This window comes from Styela clava, chromosome 12 (assembly GCF_964204865.1).
Source record: "Styela clava chromosome 12, kaStyClav1.hap1.2, whole genome shotgun sequence".
Lineage (NCBI taxonomy): Eukaryota > Metazoa > Chordata > Ascidiacea > Stolidobranchia > Styelidae > Styela > Styela clava.
This window is the reverse complement of record NC_135261.1, coordinates 2,152,456-2,165,289: the sequence shown is the minus strand read 5'-3', so window position 1 is coordinate 2,165,289 and position 12,834 is coordinate 2,152,456. Positions and strand designations below refer to the sequence as shown.

General features: G+C 37.5%; 1 protein-coding gene and 3 non-coding genes across 4 annotated transcripts; all 4 read left to right on the top strand.

The window, feature by feature from the left end:
• Nucleotides 1–357: 357 nt before the first annotated feature.
• On the top strand, nt 358–431 carry Trnan-guu (transfer RNA asparagine (anticodon GUU)). The gene has a single exon. It is a non-coding gene; the product is annotated as a tRNA-Asn (tRNA).
• Nucleotides 432–6,413: 5,982 nt separating this feature from the next.
• On the top strand, nt 6,414–7,991 carry LOC144430421 (uncharacterized). Its single transcript, XM_078118354.1, has one exon. It carries the CDS (start codon nt 6,414–6,416, stop codon nt 7,989–7,991), a length of 1,578 nt encoding a protein of 525 aa, XP_077974480.1.
• Nucleotides 7,992–9,777: 1,786 nt separating this feature from the next.
• On the top strand, nt 9,778–9,850 carry Trnak-uuu (transfer RNA lysine (anticodon UUU)). The gene has a single exon. It is a non-coding gene; the product is annotated as a tRNA-Lys (tRNA).
• A 1,443-nt stretch (nt 9,851–11,293) lies between these two features.
• Trnan-guu (transfer RNA asparagine (anticodon GUU)) lies at nt 11,294–11,367 on the top strand. The gene has a single exon. It is a non-coding gene; the product is annotated as a tRNA-Asn (tRNA).
• Nucleotides 11,368–12,834: the final 1,467 nt, after the last annotated feature.

Here is a 12,834-nt window from a genome sequence, read left to right as displayed (position 1 = left end):
TTTGTATTTTTTTTTTGTTGTTGTGCCAAACCGCTTTTCTATTAACTACTGGACCAATTGCTTTGAAATTTTCAGCTGAAGTTCCTAGTTTTGTTACTATATTATTGACGTTAGTTTAATTAAGAGGAGAGCAATGCGCAAATATAGGGACACGGAAGCCAAAACGAATTAATACGAGTAGGCAATCTGTTACAGCCTAATTCTTACTTCCATAGTAAGGGACGAATAAAGAGTTTCTAAATAGGCAAAGAGATAAATTTCTTCAAGAAGGCTGGGCCACTAACTTTGGTTATCAGGAGGTAAATACAATTAATCGTTATCATCGTAAACCTTAGGAGCAGCCTGGTTTAATGCCTCGTCTCTGTGGCGCAATCGGTTAGCGCGTTCGGCTGTTAACCGAAAGGTTGGTGGTTCGAGCCCACCCAGGGACGTTTATTGTTTTTAAAAATAATCTGGGTGATGTCACAAAAGTCTATTTGTCGTTGCCAAACTGTAATAGCCCCAATATTGCACCTGGAATGGCGAATCTCTCTTTAATGTCAATGTTCGTTCAGAAAAGTGCTGTCCGCGTACGCTCATCTACTGCGGGGGAATCTTATTCTGGGTAAATTTGGGTAACCTTTCCCAGTTATTCGTGGATTACATGGACATGGACATACATTGAGCACATCGCAGACCTAAGCATTTTACATTTACCGGTCATCACTTCGTGAGCGAGCACGGGCATAGAGATTGGAATCTCGTACTTGTTAAGAGAATCTCTCTTAATGTAACCGTTCATTCAAAAAGTGTTGTCCCGGGTGGAAGGTTATTCTAGGTAGGCTTACCATACGTCCCGGTGTAGCCGGGACAGTCCCGATTTTAGCAAGTTGTCCCGCCCGCTTGACCCAAATGTCCCGGTTATGCAGTATGACAACATTTTTTTTATTTAATGATAATACAAATTTCTTTTAATGGAGGCAGCCGATATACCACCGCTGTGCAACTTACTTCACTAGTTTAGATAGAGTCGGGTTGCCAACTATGAAAAGTCTCAATAAAGGACATAGATTACCGTCATCATTTATTTTGTAACTTGCAGGAAAGAACAATATAAAACAATGAAATACAAATTATATACAAGCTAAAAAGATATGTTAAAAAATTTTCATGTGTTTTTCATTTAATTTTTATTTAACATTGACCCAATCAAGCTCTAATTTTCCAGTTGCATAAGTTTATAATTCCTAAAGTTATATTCGTTCTGACACTTAGCTGACTTCAGCAATTGTGGGTCACGTTTTATTTTTTTACGAAAATTCACGACACATGTCTTTCAAGTTGAAGTATATTATTAAAAGCTCACTTTTCATTAGTTGTTGTATTCATATTCAAATTAAGTTTGTCTTTTAGCTTCAAATGCTCTACAATTTTTACAAGTGTCTGATATTTTGGAGAAGAATTATCCAAAAGAGATAATTTTAATAATTTTCCAAATGTTGAATTTTCATCAAAGTCAAATCTTTTTTCTAAATACGTTATTGCAGAGTTGAGAAATAATCTAAAATCTTCAGTTGCCTTTTGAGCTTCAGCAGCACTCACATTTGCAAGAAGGTGGTGAACATCATACCCAAAAAATTCTTCATCAGATCGAGATTTTAACCTATTTCTTAATTCAGTGAGCATAATGAAAACATCTGCTGTTGAAGTTTCATTTTTCCCAGTTCTTGAACAGCTGATTTAAATATATCCATTACATGTTGTGAGAATATTAAATTCATTTCAATAAGCTGAGGAACTTCTGTTAACTCATTGTCAATCATAAGAAGTTTAAGTAATTGTTTGGAACATTCAGCTGGTCTGCTCAAGAAATAAGAACTTGAAGCTTTCCAAGAAAGTAGGAATATTTCCATGCATGGGTGCAGAGATAGCTATCTAGTAGGTACATGGCGCAGAATTTCATGAAATTCGGTCTCTACAAATATATGAAATTATATAAGTTTCTCGCCTCTTTGCTGACATTGAGACATGACTGTAAATTTTCAAGACAATATTTTCAATGTCAACATTCAAATTTCATAAAGCAAATTTCAATGTATTGTGTACAATGTGTGCAGTGCAGTTAGCCTTAATAATACCATCATTTAGTGTGCGAACATTAGTATATATAAAGAGGATGTTTTTCTCCAAAGTTGCAATTTGCGTTATCTGCACTTAAACAAGAAACTCTTTTCCAATCTAGTTGCAAATTGTTCATAGTGTTTTTCAAACAAGTAAACATTCCATCAGCACTTTCATCCGCATTCTCCAAGAAATCGACAATATAAGTAACTGTGCCATGTTTCAAGCTAAAATACTGAACACAGACTTGAAACATTTTCATGTTTTTGTGATTTGAAGCATTAGTTCGTGTTGCCACTTGCCATCTTCGGAAAATTAATGTAAAATATTTGGAATGTTAATAAAATTGGTATTTCTTTGGCTATTTGAGCCGAACCAAAGCGAAATTAAAAAGAATAACTAAAAGCTTCAAATAAACGGAGGCGGTTTAAGAACGGAACAATATCAAACACAGTACTTGTTACTGCAGCGGTTTGCAGCAGTGTCTTTAATGATTGACAGGCGAGATTGTATGACGTCATAGTTAGAATGTTTCGTTTAGTTAGAATGTTCTGGAAAACATGTCATTTCCTGTCTCTGGCCTGTAACACGAGTTAGTGCTGTCCTTGTATAGTTCAGACGTGTATGGCTATTTTAATATTATTCTAGTGTCAAATTTTGTTGTTTGAATCTGCATGTATAAATATGAGCTTAGGATATGTACCGGTACTGGTATTGAGTTCAGTTGCATATTGTTTTGACAAAAAGGTAATTAATTGTTATGTTCTTGTTTACACAGTTTGTTATAATAATCTGCCAGAGAAGCACCGAATTCAATGTCAGTTACCGCAGTTTCAACATTATAATTATCAATTAGCATTTAACCGGAACACAATATTTCATGTTTGATGACATTACTGCATTATTTCTGGACTTTGTCCTGTGGAAGCTGGATTTTCATGCTATTAAAATATTGAAACACGAGTCAAGCTGCATTGAATTGTTATTAGATTCGTCTGCTAGCATTCCATCAACAGACTAAGGAAGGGATCAAATGCCTGCAGCCACAGTAACTGACAATAGGTCTGCTGAACTGTCAGATTCGAGTCATCAGGAATATTTACAGAATTAACAACAATAACAGTCAACGGAATAATGGCAAGTCAAGACAACCGAGAAGAAGGAATATCAAAGTTCACACCAACAGCTGACAATCCAAATTATGTCAATTCTGATGTCAATTCCGAGTTGCTTGCATCTTCGAGTGGTATGTCAAAAGAAATAGAAGAAACAATGAGCGATATACCCAATGTGGATTTAAGGTGCCTTTCCAAACAAGTTCAGCATTTAACTGATGAGATGAAAGGTGAAGATGATGCACTTTCAATTACTGGTTCTGCTTGCTCTAATTGAGTCACAAAACAGAAAAAAGTTCAATTTCTCAATTCTCAACAAAGCAACTCCAGCCTTGTTTCACTTAGACTGAAATATAAAACAAATCTTGCTGACCTGAAAGTAAAGCAAAAGTATCAGCAAGAGGAGGATAGACTAATGAAGGAGTTCCAGTCATCAATGAGCAATCTTAAGCTTCGAAGAGAAATTGAAGTAAATGAAGCCTGCCTATCTGTTCTTGATGAAGAAGAAGTGAAACTTCAACTGGAAAGTAATGAGCTCTCGGCTATAGCCAGTCAGGACTCTGGTAAGGTTCCAGAGTCGTCAAGTTGCCATGGAGAGCCATTGCTATTACAACTGGAAGGTACCAAGCAGTTGAAATTAACCAATCAAAATTTAGATGAGACATCTAAGTTGCCAAGTTGCCATGGAGAGCCATTGCTATTACAACTGGAAGGTACCAAGCAGTTGAAATTAACCAATCAAAATTTAGATGAGACATCTAAGTTGCCAAGTTGCCATGGAGAGCCATTGCTATTACAACTGGAAGGTACCAAGCAGTTGAAATTAACCAATCAAAATTTAGGTGAGACATCTAAGTTGCCAATATGCCATGGAGAGCCATCTCTATCACAATTAGAGAGTACCAAGTCTTTGAAATTAACCGAACGGAAATTAGATGGGGCTTCCAAGTTGCCAATATGTCACGGAGAGCCATCTTTACCAACATCAGCTAGTTATGTTTATTCTGTTTCTGGTTCAACAAGACATTTGCAAACACCATCAACCGTAATTTGCTCATCACATCCACAATTTGTAAATTCTCTCGTGCAGCACCTTCCAATCGACGGTCAATGTTACACACAAAATGCCATGCAAAGTGTTCCATTTTCATATGGGTATGCACCAATGAGCAATTTACCATCTCCACAAAGCCTGTATTCTACTGTGAGACAAGGTGATAACTTGCTAAGCCAGCTCAATGGTCAAAACATTGTCAACAATCACCCCTTTTCCAGTGGAATTAAGACAACATGTAATAGATCAGCAGATAGAGGAGCTCAATATAGACTTCCAGAAATCAAAATTGAAGTATTCACTGGGGAAATTATTAAATATCCATCATGGGAGACTGCATTCAATGGTTTAGTTGATAACAAAGCGGCATGTGTAGAACAAAAGTTGAATTTGCTCAGCCAATATTTGAGCGGTGAGCCGAAAGAACTTGTGCAAGGTTATTTGTTACTTCAGACCGAAGATGCATATGTAATGGCAAAGGAGGAGCTGAAGCGAAGGTATGGGAATTCAAATTTGATAAGTAAAGCGTTTGCTACTAAATTGAAAGAATGGCCCAATATAGCACCACATGACCCAATTAGCATAAGAAGGTTTTCTGACTTCCTAAATCAACTTCTGGCTGCAAAAAGGCGGTTTCAGTGTTTGGGTATTCTGGATTACTCCCAAGAAAATACGAATATTGTTGTTGCCAACAAAGTTGCCATATGACGTTATAAACTTGTGGAGAATTGAAGTTAGAAAGTATAAACAAGTAAAGAAAAATGAAAATGCTTATCCATCTTTTGATGTTATTGTAAGATTTGTGTACGATCAAGCAGAGAATGCCAACATTCCAGAATTGAGTGATCTCAAAAAAGAATCTAGAGCATCGTATCACAAAGCCGATATGTCAAACAGAAGATCCAAGGTTGTGGTGCTATCCACTTCAACAAAAGAAGAGTGTAAATCACAATGTAAATTTTGTAATAAGGATCATTTTCTCCAAGATTGTGAGAAGTTCATTAGTTTATCAAGGATGGACAAGAAACAATTCATTCTAAGCAAAAATCTTTGTTTTGCGTGTGGCTCTGGAAGCGGTCATTTTGCACGAAATTGTAAAGATAAGGCGAAGTGCAAAATATGCCAGAAAACTCATATGACTTGTTTTCATCAAGCAGAAAAACAAAAGACGTCAGAGCAGACCACATCTTTATGCACTACGACCAGTAACAAGATTGACCAATTGCATGACATCGAATGTGACTTATCTATGATACTTCCAGTATGGATCAGAGATAAAGGTGATCATAGTAAGGAAGTTTTGTCTTATTGCATTCTAGATGAGCAATCTAATACAGGCTTCATCAGTCATCAGGTCCAGGAAGAACTTGGTGTCAAGGGACACGAAACCAGCATAACTCTATCAACAATGTTCAAAAGCAATGTGGCCATTGCAACTAGAAAAGTATCATGTTTGGAAGTGCTCAGCTATGATCGTAAAGTGTGTATAGGATTGCCACCGGTGTACACTCGAGAAGAAATTCCAATTAGACGATCACAAATACCCACACCAGATAAGGCAAGGGCATGGCCTCATTTAGAAAAAATTGCTGATCTAATTTTACCATATCATCCAATCGTTCCAGTTGGATTATTGCTTGGGAACAACATTCCTAGTGTACTGAGACCTAGAGAAATAATTGCTGGCCATGATGACCAGCCATATGCTCAAAGGTCAATTCTGGGCTGGGGAATTGTTGGAGCAGTGCGGAGGTCTTCACTCAAACCAGCTGTTTCTCATCTGATTGATACTGATGTAAGCAACCATGATGTAGATATTTATCATGAAGTAACATGCAGATTTGCTTTATTGACAAAGACAAAAGAAATTATTGAGCCTCACCATCTACAGCGAATGCCGGAGCTAGAATTCACAGAGCGTGAAAATAAATACAGCGAGCTTTCCATTGATGACTCTCGATTTTTGAAAATTTCATCAGAAAATATAGTCAGAACCAATGATGGTCATTTCGAAATGCCCTCTGCCTTTAAAGTCTAGGGAAGTTTCATTACCAAATAATAGATCACTAGCATTGGGTAGACTGCTCCAACTTAAAAGGAGACTGCTGAAAGATGAAAGATTTAAAAATGACTATGTTGAATTCATGGAAAACACACTTCGAGATTGTGCCGAAAGGGTCCCAGATGAAGAATTGTTGCTGCTCAATGGTAAAGTTAACTACATACCTCACTCTGGAATTTACCATGAATGGAAAACTGATCAAATCAGAGTTATATTTGATTGCTCTGCGGTCTACGCTGGTGTTTCACTAAATGACTACCTTTTGCAGGGTCCGAATTTAATGTCAAATTTGGTTGGAATTTTGTGGAGATTCAGGCAAGATTCTATTGCAGTAGTAAGCGATATTAAGTCCATGTTCCACCAATTTTATGTAAAAGAAGATGACAGAAATCTCCTACGGTTCTTATGGTGGGAAGATAGCAACTTTAACAGACGTATCGTAGAATTTCGAATGAAAAGTCATCCATTTGGAGCAGCCAGCAGTCCAGGTTGTGCAAACTTTGGTTTAAAACGATGTGCTGATGAAGGAGAAGCCGAATACGGAGAAGCGGCAGCTAACTATATTCGACAGGATTTCTATATGGATGATGGGTTGAAGTCTGTGGCTACAGTTGAAGAAGCAGTTGATTTAATTCAACAGAGTCAAGCACTCTGTGCCAGTGCTGGCCTCAAATTGCATAAATTCATATCTGATAACCGCGAAGTGCTTGAATCCATACCAGAAGATGAAAGAGCTAAGGATATTAAAACTCTGGACGTCACAGTTGATCCTTTACCAATTGAAAGAACTTTGGGTATTGTCTGGTGTATTGAATCTGACGATTTTCAGTTCAAAATAGAAATACAGGATCTTCCGTTTACTAGAAGAAACATCCTCTCTTCGGTGAGCTCTATTTTTGATCCTGCGGGATTTTTAGCACCAGTTGTTTTAAGAGGAAAAATGATTTTACAAGAACTCTGCAAAGAAAAATATGACTGGGATGACCCAGTGCCTAATTATTTGCGAAGTAAGTGGGAAAAATGGCGCAATGTAATTCTAGAATTGGAGCGACTGAAGATTCCTCGCTGTTATAAACCTGAAGACTTTGGCCGTATCAGCTCTGTTGAACTTCATAGTTTCTCGGATGCCAGTGAAATTGGTTATGGCCAGTGTACTTATTTGAGACTGACTAATGAGCGGGGTGAGATTCATTGCAGTTTTGTTATGGGAAAGGCTCGTGTAGCCCCGTTGAAGCAAATCACAATACCAAGAATGGAGCTGACTGCAGCTGTGATCTCAGCAAAAATGAGTGACCTAATTGTTCGGGAGCTCGAGTATAAGGACATCAGTGTTTTTCATTGGGTGGATAGCAAGGTAGTTCTCGTCTATATAAATAATGAGGCAAAAAGATTTCATGTGTTCGTAGCTAACCGTGTGCAACAGATACACGATTTGAGTAAATCTGATACATGGTTTTACATCGATTCATCTGCGAATCCTAGTGATGACGCCTCAAGAGGCATAAGTGCAAGAGAACTTCTTTATGATTCTCGCTGGCTAAGAGGACCAGAATTTCTTTGGCAACAAGATCAGAGTTGGAAAAGCTCATTATATAAAGCTGATGAGGAAACTGAAAATTGTTTGATAGAGGAAACGATGAATCGGCAAACTAGTTATTAATCCCATATGTAATTATTGAGAGTTGGTTCCGCAAGTGTAATTTTCTTTAGATTTTGTAAGGAATCTATGTGTAAATAGTGCTGTTTCTTTCTTAATGTTACTCTGTTCAATTTTATGTGTTCATTGAGTAAGGTTTAGAGTCGATTTGTATAATTGCAAAACATAGTAGGTAGTTATTGTTTTGCAGGAGAGCCATGTTACTGCAGCGGTTTGCAGCAGTGTCTTTAATGATTGACAGGCGAGATTGTATGACGTCATAGTTAGAATGTTTCGTTTAGTTAGAATGTTCTGGAAAACATGTCATTTCCTGTCTCTGGCCTGTAACACGAGTTAGTGCTGTCCTTGTATAGTTCAGACGTGTATGGCTATATTAATATTATTCTAGTGTCAAATTTTGTTGTTTGAATCTGCATGTATAAATATGAGCTTAGGATATGTACCGGTACTGGTATTGAGTTCAGTTGCATATTGTTTTGACAAAAAGGTAATTAATTGTTATGTTCTTGTTTACACAGTTTGTTATAATAATCTGCCAGAGAAGCACCGAATTCAATGTCAGTTACCGCAGTTTCAACATTATAATTATCAATTAGCATTTAACCGGAACACAATATTTCATGTTTGATGACATTACTGCATTATTTCTGGACTTTGTCCTGTGGAAGCTGGATTTTCATGCTATTAAAATATTGAAACACGAGTCACGCTGCATTGAATTGTTATTAGATTCGTCTGCTAGCATTCCATCAACAGACTAAGGAAGGGATCGAATGCCTGCAGCCACAGTACTATAACTATCGATATTGGAAAAAATAAAGGACAATTATCATCTTAAAAAGGACAAAGACAAAAATCTCAAATAAAGGATTGTCCTTTGAAATAAAGGACGGTTGGCAACCCTAAGATAGAGATAGAAACTGTTATGCCATAGTATGATAAGAAGTATGAACACCATGCATTAATTTAACATCCAACCGTACTGTCGCTGAATCATCAAAAGGTGAAAAAAAATATTCTAATGAATAAAAGAGCGATTTCCCTTAATGAAGTCAAAAACCAATAGCGGATATTTTGATATGATTAAGAGCTAATTTTGACGCCCGTATTCTGCCCACAAGGATATGGAAAAAGTTACTAATATTGAGCCTCGGAATCGAACAAAGGTTGGCTTGCCCAATCCGTACTGTCCCGTTTTTTTGCCACAGATATATGATAAGCCTAATTCTGGGAAAATTTGGGCAATCTTTCATGGACCTATCAAGTTATTCGTGGATATAATAGGTTAAAAATTAGTTTGATTTCCCCGAAAAAATAACTTACACAAACAATGAACACAAAATTTATTGGTAAAACTGGTAAAGCTCTTAATAAAGTCAAAACAAGTAAAAAATACACGTGCCAATTTACCAATCCTACACACACGAACAAGTATAAAAAGATTAAAAAAAATACCAACGTATATCATTCGGTCGTCTAACTTGTGTAACATAAACACACCGCTAGCATGGTGAGTTCCAATATAAAGCTTTTTTAGCCGACACGTCTAGGCTATTCTTATCGTTTGGGATTTGTTTACATTTGCCGAGATAGCTTGATTAAGGTAAACAATCACGAAGTAATGTGTTGAGTGGAAGCAAAATTAATAAATAAATTTCAAATGAAATTCTTCATTGTGAATAAAATTCGTGAGTGCTGTATTATAGGAGTAACATAGCATAAATTGAAATGAGAATTGCAAACGTAGCAAGTTGGATTCAGATTCAAATCTGATTTGTTGCTAATGTGAGCCCGGTTAGCTCAGTCGGTAGAGCGTTGGACTTTTAATCCAACGGTCAAGGGTTCAAGTCCCTTATCGGGCGCTCGCTTTTTTTCAGCGGTAAGCTTTTAGCTTATGCTCAATATGCTGTCTGTTCGCTTTGCGTGTTGTCAAATTTTTCTGCCACGGAAAGTTTAAAATGGAATGCCAGCTTTGATTAATTTGATATCAAAATATTTAGTCTAAGTGCCTATAATTTATCATGATATAGATAAAGAGAGCATGATATAGAGAGAAATCCCGTTCTTGTTTGGGATGATAGTTATTGCCGAGAAAAATCACTCCTATCTGTGACTAATGGAACAACTCGATTTTCCTTTTCAGTACTCAAAAAGTGGTTGAAGTGTTGTATATAACTTTTGTATCGATCGTTTCGTTATTATGCCGTTGTTGTTCTTTTTTATCTCAATTTCCTTATTAGTATTTTACGACCAGTGAGATTGAAATAAAATCGTCGAGGGAAAAGATAACGCCCGGTAAGGGACTCGAACCCTTGAGCGTTGGATTAAAAGTCCAACGCTCTACCGACTGAGCTGACCGGGCTCGCAGCAGCACAAATAACCGGTGAACTATTCCTTGGCCCATGTCCGTGAATGGTTTACTAAATTCGCCTAAAATACCCATCCCCTCCAACAGATATGGAAAGACATGAGTGTTTCCTTGACCCTTGACCCCAGAAAACTTTCCCCTATTTTACCATTGCAAAATTTTGATGCTTATTTTAAAATTGTTTAGGAGAGTTGGCGCTTGCGAACTGGTTTACATGTTCATCATATTTTTTTTAAATCACAGCTTTTCTAGGACTAATTTTTGAATATATTTCAACAAAACTAAAGCTGCTCAAAAGACATAATTGCAATTAGGTTATTCAACTTACAACTCATTTTTGGAAACACTGCTGAAAACTGACAAATTAAACTCAAAATCAATATAAGAAAGATATACTTACACTTATGCATCAATATCTGTCTGGACAAAGAAGTGTCCGAGCGGCTACATAAATTGCAATTGTTACGTCATTGTTGACGTATTCCCAATTGGTCATGGTTACGGACATACATAAGGAAATCAATGCTCGGGGAAACAACCAGAAAGAACCTCACCCGGAGAACACTTTTAAGGTGCTGCCAACATGTGCGATATTTTGAATAAACGGTTACATTAAGAGAGATTCGCTATTTGAGGTGCAATATTGGGATTTGATAGTTCGACAACGACAAATAGAATTTTGTCACCCGGACAATTTTAAATCAATTTAAACTAAGTTTCACTGTCTTTCGTTGCATTGTTGAGATTTATTGGACACGAAATGGCGATGGATCGTTTGTTCATTTTGTATTTTTCTTTTTGTTGTTGTGCCAAACCGCTTTTCTATTAACTACTGGACCAATTGCTTTGAGCTGGGCCACTGACTTTGGTTATCAGGAGGTAAATACAATTAATCGTTATCATCGTGAACCTTAGGTGCAGCCTGTTTTAAGGCCTCGTCTCTGTGGCGCAATCGGTTAGCGCGTTCGGCTGTTAACCGAAAGGTTGGTGGTTCGAGCCCACCCAGGGACGTTTATTGTTTTTCAAAATAATCTGGGTGATGTCACAAAAGTCTATTTGTCGTTGCCAAACTGTAAAAGCCCCAATATTGCACCTGGAATGGCGAATCTCTCTTTAATGTCAATGTTCGTTCAGAAAAGTGTTGTCCGTGTACGCTCATCTACTGCGGGGGAATATTATTCTGGGTAAATTTGGGTAACCTTTCCCAGTCATAGGACAAGTTATTCGTGGATACATGGACTTGTTGTAACTGTTCGCCCAGTTAGCTCAGTTAGTAGAGCGTTGGACTTTTAACTCAACGGTCAAGAGTTCAAGTCCTTTATCGGGCGCTCGCTTTTTCCTAACGGTTATATTTCAATCCCACTGTTCCAAAATTTGCCTTGTTGTGCCAAGTGAGGCGACTGAACATTGTACCTTTTACATATATTAAATTGTTCAATTTTGCTCTACCGCTCCTGTTAAGGTTAATGAGTAGAATTGGATTTTAAGCCTTTTTCTTATCCCTTAATTAAGATAGCTATCGACAACCAGTGGCTACGGAGCCGCATGCCGCTATTTGCCGTTAGTTCTTTGTCAGAATCTGCAGGGATTCAATAAAAAGGGAGGTATAGAACGAAATGCGCTAATTACGCGTCACAGCGGTTTCGAAAGTATAAGTCGCGAGCTGTAAAAAAGAGTCGCATGTGAAATCTGTCAAAACACACTTTTTCTTTTCATTGTCAAGCTTATCTCTTCGTAGACGGAAGTATTGCATTTTAGGCTTCTCCGTAGTAAGAACTAAATTATTGCATCATAAATGGTTTTCCGGGAGTGTTATTATCCACTGACATTAGAGTAGCCTAGATGTTGCGGTTTCGATTAAGTTTGAGTTCAATTGAAAGGATGGCTCTTTCAATGCTAAAGGTTGCCATAGTGTAAAACCGATATAAACCATCGAACACATCGCAGACCTAACCATTTTACATCTACCAGACTTCGTGAGCGAGCACGGGCATAGAGATCGGAATCTCGTACTTGTTAAGCGAATCTCTCTTAATGTAACCGTTCATTCATAAAGTGAGTCCGGAAATATCCGGTCTTTTTAAACATATTTCTGCCAATGTTAGTATTTTGGCGTCCGACTCCTCACTTTAGTACTATATTTAGTTCGATTTTTGTTCTTGTATAACCCAATATTAGACTATTCATAGGTGTCGTTGCTCGATAACCAATGCTGGTTTATCGCGTCCCCTTTCACCCTGAAATGCATTATTTTCCTCTCTTTTCTTATCTCGTTCTGTATGTACAGTGTGTATTTCTTGGTGATAAAATAAATTACTGATTACTGTTGTCCCGGGTACACTCATGGTCTTCCATATCTACTGGAGGGGAAGATTATTCTAGGTAGGCTTACCATACGTCCCGATTTTAGCAAGTTGTCCCGCCCGCTTGACCTAAATGTCCCGGTTATGCACATATGCAGTATGATAACATTTTTCA